The 20,815-nt window shown below is 38.6% G+C and overlaps 1 protein-coding gene across 1 annotated transcript in view; it reads right to left on the bottom strand.

Annotated features, from left to right (window-relative positions):
* Nucleotides 1-1,989: 1,989 nt before the first annotated feature.
* The window catches only part of LOC133615528 (adenylate cyclase type 9-like), a 117,215-nt gene continuing 98,389 nt past the window's right edge, over nucleotides 1,990-20,815 (bottom strand). Inside the window, exons 4-9 of the mRNA XM_061974172.2 lie at nucleotides 20,461-20,717; nucleotides 20,229-20,331; nucleotides 15,791-15,999; nucleotides 10,951-11,110; nucleotides 10,725-10,867; nucleotides 1,990-4,401 (exon numbers count right to left, since the gene is read on the bottom strand). Coding sequence (XP_061830156.1) covers nucleotides 3,135-4,401; nucleotides 10,725-10,867; nucleotides 10,951-11,110; nucleotides 15,791-15,999; nucleotides 20,229-20,331; nucleotides 20,461-20,717 — 2,139 coding nt within the window. The 3' untranslated portion in view covers nucleotides 1,990-3,134. The remainder of the gene's footprint in view (nucleotides 4,402-10,724; nucleotides 10,868-10,950; nucleotides 11,111-15,790; nucleotides 16,000-20,228; nucleotides 20,332-20,460; nucleotides 20,718-20,815) is intronic.

The raw sequence follows: 20,815 nt of genomic DNA, 5'->3' as shown, positions 1-20,815 counted from the left end.
ATATCATTTATGTCAGCTAGCACACATCATCACCCCTAAAAAAAACTTTGGCAGTTGTGTTTTTCTCTCGTCAATCTAAATCAGTGTTTTTCAACCTTTTCTGAGCCAAGGCACATTTTATTCTTTGAAACAATTCTGAGGCACACCACCAGCAGAAAACATAAAAAAATTAAACTCAACAGCCGATATTGACAATAAAAAGTCGTTCTCGCAATTGTTGGATATGAATTTAAACCATAACCAACCATGCATCACTATAGCTCTTGTCTCAAAGTAGGTGTAGTGTCACATCACGCCCTGACTTATTTGGAGTTTTTGGGTGTTTTCCTGTGTGTCATGTTTTAGTTCTTGTCTTGCGCTCCTATTTTGGTAGCTTTTCCTGTTTTGTTGGTAATTTACCATTACAGTTTCATGTCTTCCTTGAACGCTATTCCCCGCACCTGCTTTGTTTTCGCAATCCAGACTATTTTAAGTTGTGCGGACGCTATCCTTCTTTGTGGGGACATTGTTGATTGTCATGTCATGTACGGATACACTTTGTGGACGCCGTTTGCTCCACGCGCTGTAAGTCTTTGCTGTAGTTCAGCATTCTGTTTTTGTTTACCGTATTTTTCGGACTATAAGTCGCTCCGGAGTATAAGTCGTACCGGCCGAAAATGCATAATAAAGAAGGAAAAAAACATATATAAGTCGCACGGGAGTATAAGTCGCATTTTTTGGGGAAATGTATTTGATAAAACCCAACACCAAGAATAGACATTTGAAAGGCAATTTAAAATAAATATAGAATAGTGAACAACAGGCTGAATAAGTGTACTTTATGTGAGGCATAAATAACCAACTGAGAACGTGCCTGGTATGTTAACGTAACATATTATGGTAAGAGTCATTCAAATAACTATAACATATAGAACATGCTATACGTTTACCAAACAATTTGTCACTCCTAATCGCTAAACGTCTAGTCTCTTACGTGAATGAGCTAAATAATATTATTTGATATTTTACGGTAATGTGTTAATAATTTCACACATAAGTCGCTCCTGAGTATAAGTCGCACCCCCGGCCAAACTATGAAAAAAAACTGCGACTTATAGTCCGAAAAATACGGTACTTTGCAGCCAGTTCAGTTTTAGTTTCGTTTTAAGTAGCCATCCCTAAGCTTCAATGCCTTTTCTGAGCGGCACTTAGCGGCACTCGCCTTTTGTTTATTTTTGGTTTAAGCGTTAGATACCTTTTTACCTGCACGCTGCCTCCCGCATATTGTGATCATGACAAACCATGTTCCCGACATCTACAAAGCAGTTAGCTACCTGCTGCCACCTACTGATATGGAAAAGTATTACAAGGTTACTCTGCCGAGCTCTCAATGTTTATTTCTCAATGTTTATTTATATAGTCCTAAATCACAAGTGTCTCAAAGGGCTCTGGACAGCACCGACACTCAACAACGGCACATTTGCGGATTATAATTACTGGTTTGCAAAAAATATTTTTAACCCAATTACCGTATTTTTCGGACTATAGGTCGCAGTTTTTTTCATAGTTTGGCCGGGGGTGCGTCTTATACTCAGGAGCGACTTATGTGTGATATTATTAACACATTACCATAAAATATCAAATAATATTATTTAGCTCATTCACGTAAGAGACTAGACGTATAAGATTTCATGGGATTTAGCGATTAGGAGTGACAGATTGTTTGGTAAACGTATAGCATGTTCTATATGTTATAGTTATTTGAATGACTCTTACCATAATATGTTACGTTAACATACCAGGCACGTTCTCAGTTGGTTATTTATGCCTCATATAACCTACACTTATTCAGCCTGTTGTTCACTATTCTTTATTTATTTTAAATTGCCTTTCAAATGTCTATTCTTGGTGTTGGCTTTTATCAAATACATTTCCACCAAAAATGCTACTTATATATGTTTTTTCCTTCTATATTATGCATTTTCGGCCGGTGCGACTTATACTCCGGAGCGACTTATACTCCGAAAAATACGGTACTGGTTTGCAAAAAATATTTTTAACCCAATTAGGTGAAATTACATAATCTCCCACGGCACACCAGACTGTATCTCACGTCTGCCGTGACACAGTGGTTGAAAAACACTGATCTAAATGGTGCGACTCCAAACGTAGTTTCAAGTTCCTGATCAAATAGATTACACAGACGACAAACAGTTAGGATAGTGCTGTTTCAAGCATGCTAAAGTTAGCTGAGAGTAGCTTTCTCAGTTCCAATTTGACTAAAAACACAATCCAGTCTCTTTTCATGTTAATTGACTACTTGACATTGCTTCCCATTACTGCTGGTATTGTTTAAGACGGACACAAATACCCCCACGCCGTGTATGTACACATGCAATCACACATCATTAAGCATGCAGCTCCGCGTCGCTTTTACAAACGGCTTTGGCGCTTTTCTCCATCAACAAGCTGAATTTAAGTGCAGATTGTACTTACACGAGAACCGTGGCGATGTAGCGCTTCCAGCAACGACAGGTCTGTTTGTTCACAGAAAGGCAAAGGTAAGCAAAGTGGTGGAAAAAAAAATGTAAAGCCCACAAAAAGCAGTTCCCTTTTTAAGTGTTTCGGAAAAGGCAGGAGTCTAGACGGTGTTCTACTCTAAAGGCACTTCTAAAGAATGATTAAAGGTAGAGATAATCAAGTAGGTCAGCGGGAGACGATGGGGTCGCTCTCTTTCTTCTGCCTTTTTTGTGGTCTATCTGGCCTTTTGCACAGTACTAGAAAGCTTGTATGATAAAAATCTTTAAAGTCGCCCATCCATTTCCATCCATTTTCTACCGCTTGTCCATTTCAGGGTGGCGGGGGGTGCTGGAGCCTGTCTCAGCTGCATTCGGGCGGAGGGCGGGGTACACCCTGGACAAGTCGCCACTTCATCGCAGGGCCAATACAGACAGACAGACAACATTCACACACTAGGGCCAATTTAGTGTTGCCAATCAACCTATTCCCAGGTGCATGTCTTTGGAGGTGGGAGGAAGCCGGAGTACCCGGAGGGAACCCACGCAGTCACGGGGAGAGCATGGGATTGAACTCAGGACCTTCGTATTGTGAGGCACATGCACTAACCCCCGTTCCACCGTGCTGCCCCTTTAAAGTCACTTAGGACCATCTTCACTCTGTCCTTCTTGGATGCTGCTCGTCACATTTTGGGGAGGCTTCGCCGCCGATGAGACGGCAAGCTGGTTCTTATTGGTGAAGCGGGGCGGCCCCTCCGGGTTGGCGGCGTGTATGGACGTGAGGCCGCTGTGCGACACGGATCGCCTGGCGGGACACGTCCGCGTGGAGGGGAGACGCTGAAGCCCCGCCCTGATAGAGGAGCCAGCACTGGCGCTGGGGACCATGGTGCTGCTTGCAGCCGCGCCGCTTGCGGGAACCATGCTGGCGATTTCATCGGTGGGCGAGCGCCCGATGCTGCCGTCGACCTGCGCTCGTATCTCCGGCGAGACCGAGAGCTGGTACTGAGGCACGGGACCATTGTCGCCACATTTGGGGTAGAGAAACGTCTTCATCTGACCTTTGCCTTTCACGTTAACAGTGCCGCGGTAGTCGAACTCGTAATCCATGCCGTTGAGGACGCAGTAACTCTCCTCGCTCACCTGGACGCGGCACTCCACGCCGGTCGTGTCCATGCGGCTGGCGATGTTGACCGTGTCGCCCCAGATGTCGTACAGGAGCTTCGTGGTTCCGATCACGCCGGCGGTGAGCGGGCCGTGGTTGAATCCGATGCGCAGCTTGAAGCCGAAGCCCAGCATGTTCTTGTTGAAGTCGTCCACCACGCGCATCATCTCCAGGGCGAACTCGAAGAGGGCGCGGAGGTGGGCGTGAGGGTGGGTGGCGTCCGCGCACTGTTGGGCGTTCAGCCCCGCCGCCGCCATGTACGTGGCGCCGATGGTCTTGATCTTTTCAATATTGCCGAAGACGGGCTTCCGCAGCAGCTCGTCGAAGTCGCCGATGAGCTCGTTGAGGACCCGATAGCACTCCTTGCCTCCCTCGTAGCTTTCTTCATAAAACTCGCTGAAGTTCACGATGCTGGCGAATATGACGCCCACGTTGTCGTGGTTCTTGGAGTAGCTCTGGGTGACCTTCAGCTGCTCGGCCACGTGGATGGGGATGATGTTGCGGAGCAGCCAGTCGGCCTGGTCCCGCATGTTCTGGATCTTGATGCGGTGTTGGTCGGCCTCTACGTTGCCGCGGTAATGGAGGCGGTAACTCACCTCAAATTCCCGGTTGAGGAACCAGACGAGGAGAAGGAGCAGGAAGAAGGCCACGCAGGCCTCGGGGGCCAGCAGGTCTTTGGGGTGCGGCTCAGTCTGGCTGTCCGATATGAGGACTGAGCTGCTGTGGTTGCTCTGGTTGTCTGACCTGATAGGAGAGTGTTGGTGTGAAACTCATGCGTGTTACATTTGTTCTGTCGTTCTACAGTGAACCCATCAACGGTATTAATGCTGAATGAACAGTTTGCTCCCTACTGCTATTATTGGTTCTGTTGTTTTTCAGTTGCGCGTATACAGTAGAACAGTGGTTCTTAACCTTGTTGGAGATACTGAACCCCACCAGTTTCATATGCGCATTCACCGAACCCTTCTTTAGTGAAAAATAAAATGTTTTTTTTTCAAATTCAAGACAAAGTTATACGTTTTTGGTAACACTTTAGTATGGGGAACATATTCTAAGTAACAAAGACTTAATTTAGAGTTTTTTGGACACTAGGGGAACATTTTCTATACAACAAAGACTCAATTTAGAGTTATTTGGTTAGGGTTAGGGTTCGGGTTAGGGTTAGAGGGTTAGGACCAGGGTTAGAGGGTTAGGGTTATAATAAGGCCATGCCGAATAAGGCATTAATAAGTACTTAATAATGACTAGTTACGAGCCAATATGTTACTAATTTGCATGTTAATAAGCAACTACTTAATGGTGAAAATGTTCCCCATACTAAAGTTTTACCATGTTTTTTTACTGGTGCACAAAATGAACTGTGCATGAACATCACCTTGTTCAAAGAACAAAACCAACACAGTGCATAAACTCACAACAAATTACACACCTGCAAATCAGTGTGACTTCTGCTGTTGCCGTATCCGTAATACGCCGATAGGGAGAAGTTTTTATTTACACGGGTGTGTTTTGACCTCCGCCAAACCCCTGAGCCTGACTCACCGAACCCCTAGGGTTCGATCGAACCCAGGTTAAGAACCACTGCAGTAGAACCTTGATTTACCAACTTCATTAGCTCTTGAACGGGGTTCATAATTAAAAAGTTAAAATATTTAAGCAAATTTCTCCACAAGAAACAATGTAAATTATAGATGTCCCGATCAGGATCATGGGCTCGGATCGGGGACTAATAATTGCTTTTTTTAATAGATTAGCAATCTTTACCGCAGCTATGTAAAAAATCCATTCAAAAGGGATGTACGCTCAGGGAGAGACAATTACTGTATTTTTTCGGACTATAAGTCACAGTTTTTTTCATAGTTTGGCCGGGGGTGCGACTTATACTCAGGAGCGACTTATGTGTGAAATTATTAACACATTACCGTATAATATCAAATATTATTTTGCTCATTCACGTAAGAGACTAGACGTATAAGATTTCATGGGATTTAGCGATTAGGAGTGACAGATTGTTTGGTAAACGTATAGCATGTTCTATATGTTATAGTTATTTGAATGACTCTTACCATAATATGTTACGTTAACATACCAGGCACGTTCTCAGTTGGTTATTTATGCCTCATATAACGTACACTTATTCAGCCTGTTGTTCACTATTCACTATTCTTTATTTATTTTAAATTGCCTTTCAAATGTCTATTCTTGGTGTTGGGTTTTTCAAATAAATTTCCCCAAAAAATGCGACTTATACTCCAGTGCGACTTATATATGTTTTTTTCCTTCTTTATTATGCATTTTCGGCCGGTGCGACTTATACTCCGGAGCGACTTATAGTCCGAAAAATATGGTACATTTTCATTCCCTGGTACACACATGCAGGAGTTGATACAATTTCAGAAGGGTGCGTGTTTTGCCAAAACACCGGCTCGAATTTGAGAGCAAGCTGTAACGAGCGCCTTGTCTGTCTACAGCCGCTTCTAAGACACGAATTGGCTCCACAATGATGGAAAGTATTACAAGTACACTGCAAAAAATCAGTGTTAAAAAAAAAAGAAAAAAAAATACAAAAATTAGGGGTATTTTATTTGAACTAAGCAAAATTATCTGCCAATAGAACAAGAAAATTCGGCTTGTCAAGACTTTCCAAAACAAGTAAAATTAGCTAAACCTCAATGAACCCAAAAATACCTTAAAATAATTATATTCTCACTAATAACAAGTGCACTTTTCTTGGTAGAAAAAAAAGAGACCTTTTTGCTCAAAATGTTGAAAAATATTCTTAAATTAAGTAAATGCTAGTGCCATTATCTTGACATAATGATATGCACTCGGCATCATGATTTTTTTTTCATGCTTGAAGTAAGAAATGATTACTTTAAAAAAGTAGTTTTATACTTGTGAGTGTTGATGACACAGCTTTGCATCAGTTGATATTCTAGTTTCAAGCATGTTTTACTCAATATAGGTCATCAAATCTCAGCAACAAGCTGTAATATCTTACTGAGATCATTTAGGACCAAAACCCTTAAAACAAGTAAAACACTCTAACATGAAATCTGCTTAGTGAGAAAAATGATCTTATCAGACAGAAAATAAGCAAATATTATCCTTATTTGAGATATTTAATCTTACTAAGATTTCAGTTTTTGCAGTGTATCACTTATCACTGGGGAACAACACAAGAAGCTAATCACTAAAGCTTCATTGTAGAACAGGGGTGTCAAACTCTTTTTCATTGAGGGCCACATGGCAGTTATGGCTGCCATCAGAAGGCCGCTTGTAACAGCGAATAATGTATGAATTTGCCTCTGAAGTTCATTATTAATTCTATAAATTGTTTGAAGTAGACTGTCGATTTTACGGTAAAAACTTTACATTTACAAAATTTTACTGGAAAATATAGTGGGATTTTGTTTAGTTTTTACAACTATTTACGGTAAATGGAAAAACAGTACTACTGTTTTTTATGGGTGGGGGGAGGAGGGGGGGGGGGGGTGTTATAGGAAAAGCTGGCTGCTTAGTTGCCAGGATTTTTGTGTTAAATTTACATTGGTTTTTACAACATTATATTGTGAATGTTCTTTTTTTATTCTGGCAACTTAGCTGCCAGGTTTTGTACCGTAAAAACAAATGTACCATCTTTCCATTTACAGTAATACACCGTTAAAAACAACAACCGTAGATTTTAAAGTAACAAAACTGTCAGCTCAGTCAACAGAATTTTTACGCCAAAAACAGTAGTAGTTTTTTTCTATTTACAGTAATATGCTGTAAAATACGTAAAATATATTGTAATTTTTATCAATTTAATGGCTAGGTTGCTTTAAAGTTAAGTATTTTTATTCAGACAAAAATATGTTTGGAAAGTATGATAATATACTGTAATATTTGTTGCAATATTGGATACTATTAAAGTTTAAAAGGAATGCAATTTCAAGCAGTACATATATTTTTTCTGTCAAAATGAAAAAAATCTATTACATTTAGTGAGAAAATATTAAGTATTTTATTGATACATAACATTTCCAGGCGGGCCACATAAAATGATGTCGCGGGCCAAATCTGGCTTTGAGACAACTGGTGTAGAGTATGGCTGATCAATCCAGATGTCGATACTATCGATACCTAGTATAGTATCAGGATATAAACAATACTAAAGTGATTACATAGATATTTTTCTTTTTCTTGTCATTATTACAACATATCTTTTTGGGTGGTTGTTGTTATTGTTTACAAAGTCAGAGATTAAGTCTCTGGATACAGGAAAGCTATAAGGGCAATACCCAAATGATTGAAATGGGAGCCATTCGTAGTTTTTGCCTTTGTTTAGTTATTGTGCACGAGCCACTTTATTTTGTTAAAATTTATTGCATGTAAGACATTTAATACGTCATCTGATTTACTGCAATATTAGCAAATTCAAATGCTTTAATAATAATAATAATGGATTAGAATTTTAGAGCGCTTTTCTAAACACTAGACACTCAAAGCGCACAATAACATTTTTATTACGTTTAATTTAGTTACTTGCTAGAAAACATTTTCAGTTTTGTAATCTATTGCCAAAGTCTCGGAACGGGACTCGAAATCAATTCGTATCTGAGGCAAAAAAATCTAATCTGGCTCAGAGGCAAAAAAATTTAATTGGGACATCTGAATAATGGGTTCCAGCCCCTACAACATTCCATATTTTAGTAAAAGTTTGTACCCTTTGGACACAACATAAAACGTCATAGAGTACTGTATCTCAAACAAACACAACAATGGGTTATGGATCAACTTCCTATTCTGTCGACAACGCTGTGGATACGTCCTGAATGTTTCAAAACACACATCGCTTGTCCATTGCTTTCTTTATTATTCAGTCTGTGGTTTGTAAATCGAAAAGTTTTTCCAATGAGAGGTTCGTAAATCAAGAATCCAGTGTGCTTGTTAATAAATGACCTTGTGGTCGAGGAGAGCACTTACTTTTCCACTTTTCCATGAATGATTCAAGTTGAAAAATTAAGTTGAGTTTTCAGATATCCAAAATACCAGCTTCTCTCCAATAATCACATGCTTGCTTCTCAATTAATGTAATGTCCACTTAAGATAAACTTTTATTGTCACACGATTTAAAAAAAAGAAGAAAAAAAAGGCTTAAGACCCACCTTTTTGATTTGGCTTTTACATGATATTAATTATTTTACTGATGTAATTTGTATTTTACTTTTTATCGTATTATTTATGCAAGATTTTATTTAGTTCTATTTATTTATTTACTGTATATTCATTTTATTTTAATCTTATTTATTGTATTTTTTTAATTATTATTTGTATTTCTATTAATCTTCATATGTCTTACTTGTATTTTATTGTCTTCATTTCTACTCATGGTTCTTACTATTTTACAAGTTTTATTATATTTATTTACCAATATTCCTCAGATGAGCCATCTGCATCAGGGGTTATCAGCCGTGCTGTGGGGGAGCTTTTGTGTCAACATCCTGGTGGCCATTATCTGATGACCTACTGGTGCAGATGGCTCCTGTGATAGTGTTTACTCACATGTCTCCTCTGTACTCAGCCATGCAATCATTGGTCCATATAGTTGCATATGTGTGTGTGTGTGTGTGTGTGTGTGTGTGTGTGTGTGTGTGTGTGTGTGTGTGTGTGTGTGTGTGTGTGTGTGTGTGTGTGTGTGTGTGTGTGTGTGTGTGTGTGTGTGTGTTTGGTATCTATGTCCGTGCGTGTGTATGTGATAATGGGGGATATGGGTCATCGGGGCATTGTTTTTAACTTTATAAAGCACTTTGCGTTGCATTTCTTTTATGTATGAAAAACGCTTTATAAATAAAGTTTGATTAATTGATTGATTGATTGATTGATTGATTCATTGAAAAAGTGTCAAGTGCCGTGCAGCAAACCTACATTCAACAATAGATTCTACACTAGCTAAAAATCCAGACATCAAAATAGCTCAAATATTTAAAAAACTAAATCACACACAGTTGCGGTTTAAGTAAATACAACACAATTACATAACTATATTCTAAATAATACTGTAATTATGGTAATAGCAGGGCAAATAAAACCTACCAGGAAAACCGATTTGCAGCAAAACCAGAATAAATAAAACACAATAATGGTAGAACTCTACAATCTAAATATAAATGTTTTGTTAATTATGGTGAATGTGGCCTGCAATGCAAGTGCAATGCATAGTACAAGGCGAGACCTTACTAATAGTTTGTTAAATTAAGACTACACGCTTGTAGATGACTCCAGTATATCCCACCAGGCATCCCCCAGGCTTTAATGATACCGTATACGAGTTACATCAGCTCTGCACTGCAAAACCTGAAATCTAAGTAAGATTAAATATCTCAAATAAGGGTGATATTTGCATATTTTCTGTCTGATAAGATAATTCTTCTCACTAAGCAGATTTTATGTGAGAGTGTTTTACTTGTTTTAAGGGCTTTGGTCTTAAATGATCTCAGTAAGATATTACAGCTTGTTGCTGAGATTTTATGACCTATATTGAGTAAAACATGCTTGAAACTAGAATATCAACTAATGCAAAGCTGTGTCATTAACACTCACAAGTATAAAACTCCTTTTTTAAAGTAATAATTTCTTACTTCAAGCATGAAAAAAAAATCATGATGCCGAGCGCATATCATTATGTCAAGATAATAACACTAGCATTTACTTAATTTAAGAATATTTTTCAACGTATAGAGCAAAAAGGTCTCTTTTTTTTCTACCAAGAAAAATGCACTTATTAGTGAGAATATACTTATTTGAAGGTATTTTGGGATTTATTGAGGTTAGTTAATTTTATTTGTTTTGGAAAGTCTTGACAAGACAAATTTTCTTGTTCTATTGGCATATAATTTTGCTTAGTTCAAATAAAATACCCCTAATTTTTGTATTTTTTTTCTTCTTGTTTTTGAACACTGACTTTTTGCAGTGTGGTATTGGATCTTATCTGAGTCTACATTGAGTACTATGAATATCAACAGAAATATGTTCAAAATCTACGGCAATTCCACTGTTTTCTTTGTCTGCCAATTTTGTCCTACCTGCAGAGAGGCGTGAAGAGCAGTGAAAGAAGCGCCAGTCCTACTAAAGTTGCGAAACTCGAACGCATCCAGTGGCTGAGCTGGCAGGAGTTACAGAACTGAATGATGGCTATGATGACAGCGCAGCAGATGAACATGGTGAACTGCGGGAAAACACTTCAATAATGATTATTCTGGAGATTGAACACAAACAGACCAAGTGGAGCAAAAAAATCTAATAACCAACCTGAATGGAGTGATGCATATCACAGGTGATATGAGAGAAGACGGTTAGAGCAGGCAGGGACACCATGACGGCACCTATTAGGTGACGTGGTATCCAGCCCGAGACCGCTTTCATCAGAGTCCGTGTGCAGTTCAGAGCACTGTCCAAGTAGAACGCCATACTGAGTTGGAGAAGAGCAGGATTCAGGGTTTTAGGTAGGGATTAACCATTAGCGCTTTACGACAAACCCCAAAACCAGTGAAGTTGGCACGTGTAAATCGTAAATAAAAACAGAATACAATGATTTGCAAATTCTTTTCAACTTATAGTCAATTGAATAGACTGCAAAGACAAGATACTTAACGTTCAAACTGGAAGACTTTGTTTTTTTTGGCAAATATTAGCTCATTTGGAATTTGATGCCGTCAAAAAAAGCTGCCACGAGTGGCAAAAAAGACTGATAAAGTTGAGGAATGCTCATCAAACACTTATTTGGAACATCCCACAGGTGAACAGGCTTCATTGGGAACAGGTGGGTGCCATGGTTGGGTATAAAAGCAGCTTCCATGAAATGCTCAGTCATTCACAAACAAGGATGGGGCGAGGGTCACCACTTTGTGAACAAATGCGTGAGCAAATTGTCAAACAGTTTAAGAACAACATTTCTCAACGAGCTATTGCAAGGAATTTAGCGATTTCACCATCTACGGTCTGTAATATCACCAAAAGGTTCAGAGAATCTGGAGAAATTACTGCACGTAAGCAATGATATTAAGGACCTTCTATCCCTCAGGCGACACCGCATCAAAAAGCGACATCAGTGTGTAAAGGACATCACCACATGGGCTCAGGAAGACTTCAGAAAACCACTGTCAGTAACTACAGTTCGTCGCTACATCTGTAAGTGCAAGTTAAAACTCTACTATGCAAAGCGAAAGCCATTTATCAACAACACCCAGAAGCGCTGCCAGCTTAGGGGCCCAGGCTTAGACTGAATTTTTTTTTTTTGACACTTTGACACTATTTCCACATTCATCCATTCACACCCAGATTTACACACTGATGGTGGGAACTGCCATGCAAGGCCCTAGCCACAACCCATCAGGAGCAAGGGTTAAGGGTCTTGCTCAAGGACACAACGGACGTGACTAGGATGGCAGAAGTCGGGTATCAAACCAGGAACCCTCAAGTTGCTTGCACGGCCGCTCTACCAACTGAGCCACGCCGCGAGTTCATTGAGACATTGAGACACTAACTCAGGTCCTACATCACTGACAAGTAAAAGTTTATTAAAAGTCAGACCTGAAGACAGGTTGATAAAAAAAACAAAAAAAATATATTTTTGAAACTTGAGTTTGACTTATGTCAAAGGAAAACTGAACATTTCTTTCAAAAAAGTATGAAAATAATTTAGTAACACCTTTTACTCAATTTTTAATCTAGCAATAGTCAAGACTTGACCAACTAAAGACATTTCCAAACTACTTGAAACAGTTGTAGATGAGCAAATCAAGCTCCATTTTGACTAGAACTTATTTTTTTTAAACATTGTATGCAAACTATTGCACAAAAACAGCCTGCTCCTATTTTTAATTTCCAAGGCCATAAAGTAAAAACTTGATAAGTGACAGTGGGGGCGATGTTTTTGGATTTGAGTTAGGTATTTGTCACTGTTAACCACTCTGTTCTCTTTAACAAGTTAAGTCTCTTTTCATTTTTTAAATGTATTTTATTAGTTTTTTTCCAATTAATAATATTATTATTATTATATACAACCTATCTCGTACAGCCACATGGGCAAATAATATTTTTGGCCTAGATACCTGTATTTGCTGTACAAATTTAGTTTACAAAAGAGAAGTGTGGGATACTTCTCTTGTTGCATAATTTGTTTGGTTTCTTTATGGACAAGCAAAAATGTAATGACAAACATATTACATTTTAATACTAATAGTGAACAAAAAACACAAAGATTTGTCTTTAACATATGGAAAAACATTTTTTTGCCATGTTTTTAGTCCTTTTAGTAGACCAGGGGTGTCAAACGTACGGCCCGAGGGCCGGATCATGCCCGCGGACATGTTTTATCCGGCCCCCAGGATGAGTTTGCTAAGTATAAAAATTAACCTGAAGTTTTTGAATGAAAGAAACTGCTGTTCTAAATGTGTCCACTGGATGTCGCAATAGCAATTCTTTGTATCTTTGTAGATGATCCTACATATGTACAAAATAAACCACATGATGTTAGTGCACCAGTTGAGGAAAATGATCAAACTACATAAATAACATACTGTAATTTGATTTTGATATAATTTTTTTATCTTTTTTGAAAATTAACACCAATGAGTTGACTGAAGAAAACATTATCATATCATTTATTCAGAAAATATAAATAACGACAAATAAAGATAGAATACTATTAGCCGCAATATGTAATTGTAAAAAAAAAACAATGTGCTTGTTCTATTTGTAAACAAAGAAAACAATCTGAAGTTGTCTTTATTTTTACGTTATCGTGCCGTGATTTTACCAGTCCGGCCCACTTGGGAGGATATTTTTCTCCATGTGGCCCCCGATCTAAAATGAGTTTGACACCCCTGTATTAGACTATTTAATTACATAGTACACAATGTCATGTTCACACATCCTCTCCACAACGCCAATACTGCAAATAAATTGCCAAGTTAAGTAACTTCAAACTTCTATCAAAGACACATAAATAGTTGAGTTACTATTTAATAAATTTAAGGTGTAGCGTGGGTGTACCGCAAGGCTCAGTCCTTAGACCCCTTTTATTTTATATTATACATAAATTAATGATCTCCCCTTTTGTGATGTTAATGTGTGCTGATGACAAAGTACTTGTTAACCCATAGAAAACCTGCAGAGAAAGTGGCAAGCAAACTATCCAGGGCTACGAACAGAGTGGCTCAATCAAATCATATTGAATGGTCGCCATGTGTTTTAAAAAAACGCAATCTAAAATGGTGCACTCAGGCGTACTGGTAAAAGGGAAAATTACCAAAACTGTTAAGGAAACAAAATAATTAGGGATCATTCTTGACTGTAATTATAAAACTTGTTCAGAATATGGAAAGAAATCATCAAAAACATGACCGAGCGTGTAGCCAACTTGGCAAAACAATTTAAGCACATCACGGCTATTCTGCACCACATTGAAGCAGAATGAGTATAATGCCTGCCAAGAATGTTAAAATAATATCTAAACGGCTGATTTTTACCCTACAAAATATGGAGAAGCTGCTGATGATGTGTTTGACGGAGAAGCAGCTGGAATGTGATCCCGTGGAAGTCTGCTTTCCAATATAAATGTTGTATATTACTATTTAATTACTTCAGAAAACTACTGTTATTGTTTGTACAACCTTCTATTTTCACACAATATTTATTATCTAGAAGAGGGGTACCCAAAATCCGGCCCACGGGTAGTCCCGAGTAAAAATAAATAAATAAATAAAAATAAAAATAAAAATAAAAAAGCGCTTTTGGAAGAATGGTGGACAATTCCAAAAACACACTCCGCAATCTTGTGGACAGCCTTCCCAGAAGAGTTGAAGCTGTAATAGCTGCAAAAGGTGGAGCCACATCATATTGAACCCTTTGGGATAGGAATGGGATGGCACTTCAAGTCATACTTGCCAACCTTGAGACCTCTGATTTCGGGAGGTGGGGGTGGGGACGTGGTCGTGGGTGGGACTGGGGCGTGGTTGTGGTTAAGAGGGGAGGTGTATATTGACAGCTAGAATTCACCAAGTCAAGTATTTCATATACAGTATATATATATATATATATATATATATATATATATATATATATATATATATATATGCACATACATACAGTACATATATTTAATATATATATATATATATATATATATATATATATATATATATACATACATACATACATACATACATACATACATATATATATATATATATATACATATATATATATATATATATATATATATATATATATATATATCTCTACATCCTGAAAATATGCAAACAAAACTGTGTTTAGATAATTGATACTTCAAACTTGCATAAATAAATCTTAAGGATATAACATAACTTGGCTTCTGAGAGCTTCAAAATGTAATGAATAAAATGCTAAAGTTGTTGATAAACAAGCAATTATTTTAATAATTAAATATGGTCATTTTAAATGAATTATTATGATAATTTAAAATTAATTATTTCATATATGTTTATTTTAATGTATAATTCTATGGCTGGATGTAATAAGGAGTCAGAAAAAATACAAATAAAAACACAATTAATTTTGATGTTTTTAGCAAAATATAGTAAAAATGTATTTAGTTTTTTTTGTAATTAATAAATATATTTATTTTTAGGTAAGATAAACATAATAATACAATTTATCTCTCGTCTGGATGATTTAGTTCTTGTCACCCTGTTGTCCTCCTGTCATAAAAAAAAGGCTGTCCTCACTCAGGCCCGCATGGAGCTGTAGGGGGCGTGGCCTCCAGCTCCGGCTGAAAATCGGGAGAATATTTGTCCCGGGAGGTTTTCGGGAGAGGCGCTGAATTTCGGGAGTCTCCCGGAAAATTCGGGAGGGTTGGCAAGTATGCTTCAAGTTCATATGTGAGTCAAGGCAGGTGGCCAAATACTTTGGGCAATATAGTGTATGTTATCTCAAAGCACTTTACGCACAAGGCAGATATAGAACCACGCTACTCATACATTAAAGAGAACCAACTGAACCCAACATGAGCAAGCATTTGTCGACGGAGGCGAGAAAAAATAACTCCCTCGAGGGAAAAAACCTGGAACAGAACCCAGGTGTCAATAAGTAAGTAATATTTCCTCACCGTATTGCAAAAAAAAGAGCCAGAGCCTCCAGCAAGGCGGCCACAGCGGTCAGAATGAGAGCTGGTGCGGGTGGACTAAACTGGGCAACGATGGGGCGAAGAAAACAGGCCAGTGACAAAGCCAGAAACACTGAAGAACACAGCAGCATGTCCAGGAAGGAACTGAACATCGGGCTGGCAAACGTCTGCACTGCTGCTTTGGCCTCTACCTAGATGAAGAACAGGAGCAGAATACAAAATAAAATGAGGCAACATATGTATTAAACCGCCTTTCTGATGTTCCACCAGCAGAGGGCACTACAACCTCATAAAGACTGTGCGCCTTAAGTCCTGCAGGGATATATCACTGTGCTGCAGTCTTGGTGTTAAAGGACACACACTATCAGACACAAAGGCACAAAAACAAAAAAACATACAGGGGTAAAATTAGGTAATAGAACACATATGTTTCTATGACAACCGTCAGATTATTCAGTCCTGGAACACATTTAACATACATTTTACGCTTATATGTGCAGATACATACTAGTGTTGTCCCGATACCAATATTTTGGTACCGGTACCAAAACATTAGGGCTGCGAATCTTTGGGTGTCCCACGATTCGATTCAATATCGACTCTTGGGGTCAAGATTCGATTATAAATCGATTCTTTCGATTCAACGCGATTTTCGATTCATAAACGATATTTTTCCGATTCCAAACGATTCTCGATTCATTCAATACATAGGATTTCAGCAGGATCTAGCCCAGTCTGCTGACATGCAAGCAGAGTAGTAGATTTTTGTAAAAAGCTTTTATAATTGTAAAGGACAATGTTTTATCAACTGATTGCAATAATGTAAATTTGTTTTAACTATTAAATTAACCAAAAATCGGACTTATTTTATCTCTGTGAAAATATTGGACACAGTGTGTTGTCAAGCTTATGAGATGCGATGCAAGTGTAAGCCACTGTGACACTATTGTTCATTTTATTTTTTTTTATAAATGTCTAATGATAATGTCAATGAGGGATTTTTAATCACTGCTATGTTGAAATTAAAACTAATATTGATACTGTTGTGGATAATATTCATTTTAGTTTCACTACTTTTGGATTGTTCTGTGTCGTGTTTGTGTCTCCTCTCAATTGCTCTGTTTATTGCAGTTCTGAGTGTTGCTGGATCGGGTTTGGTTTTGAAATTGGATTGCATTGTTATGGTATTGCTGTGTATTGTTTTGTTGGATTGGTTAATAACATTTTTTTTTTTAAAACAACAACTTTAAAATAAAAATAAAAATCGATTTTTGAAAAATGAGAATCGATACTGAATCGTGAGAATCGCGATTCGAACCCCTACAAAATATATTTAGTTACTTTTCGGTACTTTTCGATACTTTTCTAAATAAAGGGGATCACAAAAAATGGCTTTATTTTAACAAAAAGTCTTAGGGTACATAAAAATATGTTTCTTATTGCAATCGAAGAACAATGTTGTCCTTAAATAAAATAGTGAACATACAAGACAACTTGTCTTTTAGTAGTAAGTAAACAAACAAAGGCTCCTAATTTAGCTGCTGACATATGCAGTAACATATTGTGTCATTTATCATTGTATTATTTTGTCAAAATTATTAAGGACAAGTGGTAGAAAATGAATGATTAGTCTACTTGTTCATTTACTTTTAATATCTGCTTACTTTCTCTTTTAACATGTTCTATCTACACTTCTGTTAAAATGTAATAATCACTTATTCTTCTGTTGTTTGGATACTTTACATTAGTTTTTGGTTGATACCACAGATTTAGGTATCGTTCCAATACCACGTAGTTACAGGATCATACATTGGTCATATTCAAAGTCCTCATGTGTCCAGGGACATAATTACTGAGTTCATAAACATAATTAAAAAAACACAAAAAAAACCAAAGAAATATTTTGTGATGCTAAAAAATATCGATGTAATCATAGTAGTATCAACTAGATACGCTTCTGTACTTGGTATCATTACAATAGATGTCAGGTGTAGATCCACCAAAGGCATTTGTTTACATTTTGATGCCGGTGAGCTACGGTGTGTCGTGAAGCATGTTTAGCTATTCCTCGTCCTGCAGGGATGATACTTGTAAAATACCGTACTTACTTTATTTGTCGCCATGGAGACGAGGATTAGTGATTTAGAAGTAGCTAAAACACTGCCGACTGTGGCTAGACTTTGACCCCTAGCTAGCTAGCCATGTCTTAGAGCACCTCTTCCTGAGGGCGTTTCAGTGTTATAACTTCACCTTTACCGTTAGTTTTTAAGCCAAAATGTGTCCGTTCTCCCTTTTCTGTCTACACACTGTGTCTGCTTGTAAGTACTCCGTGATTGTGCGCTGCCGAACATGCTCGTCTGCTCGTAAACCAGCAATGTCATAACGTGACGACGACGGAGGGGCGGGGAGGTGGGGAACCGGTACTTTTTAGAGGCGGTATAGTACTGAATATGATTCATTGGTATCGCGGTACTATACCAATACCGGTATACCCAGTGGCCTAGTGGTTAGAGTGTCCGCCCTGAGATCGGTAGGTTGTCAAACCCCGGTCGAGTCATACCAAAGACTATAAAAAAATGGGACCTATTACCTCCCGGCTTGGCACTCAGCATCAAGGGTTGAAATTGGGGGTTAAATCACCAAAAATTATTCTCGGGCGCGGCCACCGCTGCTGCTCACTGCTCCCCTCAACTCCCAGGGGGTGATCAAGAGTGATGGGTCAAATGCAGAGAATAATTTCGCCACACCTAGTGTGTCTGTGACAATCATTGATACTTAATACCGTACAACCCTAATACAAACCCCGTTTCCATATGAGTTGGGAAATTGTGTTGGATGTAAATAGAAATGGAATACAATGATTTGCAAATCCTTTTCAACCCATATTCAATTGAATGCACTACAAAGACAAGATATTTGATGTTCAAACTCATAAACTTTTTTTTTTTTTTTTGCACATAATAATTAACTTAGAATTTCATGGCTGCAACACGTGCCAAAGTAGTTGGGAAAGGACATGTTCACCACTGTGTTACATCACCTTTTCTTTTAACAACATTCAATAAACAATTGGGAACTGAGGAAACTAATTGTTGAAGCTTTGAAAGTGGAATTCTTTCCCATTCTTGTTTTATGTAGAGCTTCAGTCGTTCAACAGTCCGGGGTCTCCGCTGTCGTATTTTACGCTTCATAATGCGCCACACATTTTCGATGGGAGACAGGTCTGGACTGCGGGCGGGCCAGGAAAGTACCCGCACTCTTTTTTTACGAAGCCACGCTGTTTTAACACGTGCTGAATGTGGCTTGGCATTGTCTAGCTGAAATAAGCAGGGGCGTCCATGAAAAAGACGGCGCTTAGATGGCAGCATATGTTGTTCCAAAACCTGTATGTACCTTTCAGCATTAATGGTGCCTTCACAGATGTGTAAGTTACCCATGCCTTGGGCACTAATGCACCCCCATACATACCATCACACATGCTGGCTTTTCAACTTTGCGTCGATAACAGCCTGGATGGTTCGCTTCCCCTTTGGTCCGGATGACACGATGTCGAATATTTCCAAAAACAATTTGAGATGTGGACTCGTCAGACCACAGAACACTTTTCCACTTTGCATCAGTCCATCTTAGAAGATCTCGGGCCCAGAGAAGCCAGCGGTGTTTCTGGATGTTGTTGATAAATGGCTTTCGCTTTGCATAGTAGAGCTTTAACTTGCATTTACAGATGTAGCGACGAACTGTATTTAGTGACAGTGGTTTTCTGAAGTGTTCCTGAGCCCATGTGGTGATATCCTTTAGAGATTGATGTCAGTTTTTGATACAGTGCCGTCTGAGGGATCGAAGGTCACGGTCATTCAATGTTGGTTTACGGCCATGCCGCTTACGTGGAGTGATTTCTCCAGATTCTCTGAACCTTTTGATGATATTATGGACCGTAGATGTTGAAATCCCTAAATTTCTTGCAATTGCACTTTGAGAAACGTTGTTCTTAAACTGTTTGACTATTTGCTCACGCAGTTGTGGACAAAGCGGTGTACCTCGCCCCATCCTTTGTGAAAGACTGAGCATTTTTTGGGAAGCTGTTTTTATACCCAATCATGGCACCCACCTGTTTCCAATTAGCCTGCACACCTGTGGGATGTTCCAAATAAGTGTTTGATGAGCATTCCTCAACTTTATCAGTATTTATTGCCACCTTTCCCAACTTCTTTGTCACGTGTTGCTGGCATCAAATTCTAAAGTTAATGATTATTTGCAAAAAAAAAAAAGGTTTATAAGTTTGAACATCAAATATGTTGTCTTTGTAGCATATTCAACTGATTATGGGTTGAAAATGATTTGCAAATCATTGTATTCCGTTTATATTTACATATAACACAATTTCCCAACTCATATGGAAACGGGGTTTGTACATACACACCTCCTCCTGGAAGCTTATTTGGTAGGTGGACTCCAGGCTCTTATCCAAGAAGGTGAGGCACAGCTTGTTAATGGGCGGTCTGTAGAAATAGTCCTTCATAAGGCTGACAAAGAGAGAGGAAATCACTGAAAATGATCTTAAAACGTTCCATTAAAATGTGCACTCTGAGGATAATAACATGCACTTATTCAACAGCCTCTTCCAACGGTCGTTTGCTCTTGTTAAGCCTCACCTGTCCTCTTTAATGACGTCCACAAAGTGGGCATCGCTTCGCTCTCTGAAGTTTTTAGAGCGTAGAGGGATGAGGGCAGAGTGATCCATGCCCATAGCTCCTCCGGCCCACGTCTTCTTCTCCTTCTCCTGCAGCATCTCGCACAGCGACGTTTGGCTGTTGTTCAGAGGTTCCAGTCTGGGACTCAGCAGACCGTTCTGGGCCTTTGGGCCGCGGTTGACAGGGACCACCGGGGAACACTTCAGACCAGAAGAGTCCTGAGAAGAAAAGTATATTCTAGGATTCAAGGACCTGTAGTGTCATACCAGCAAACAAGAGAAGCCATGGAATTTTGTCCCCAAAAACGATAGTGTGT

Source organism: Nerophis lumbriciformis, linkage group LG22 (genome assembly GCF_033978685.3).
Source record: "Nerophis lumbriciformis linkage group LG22, RoL_Nlum_v2.1, whole genome shotgun sequence".
Classification (NCBI taxonomy): domain Eukaryota; kingdom Metazoa; phylum Chordata; class Actinopteri; order Syngnathiformes; family Syngnathidae; genus Nerophis; species Nerophis lumbriciformis.
This window is presented reverse-complemented; position numbering and strand designations above follow the sequence as displayed.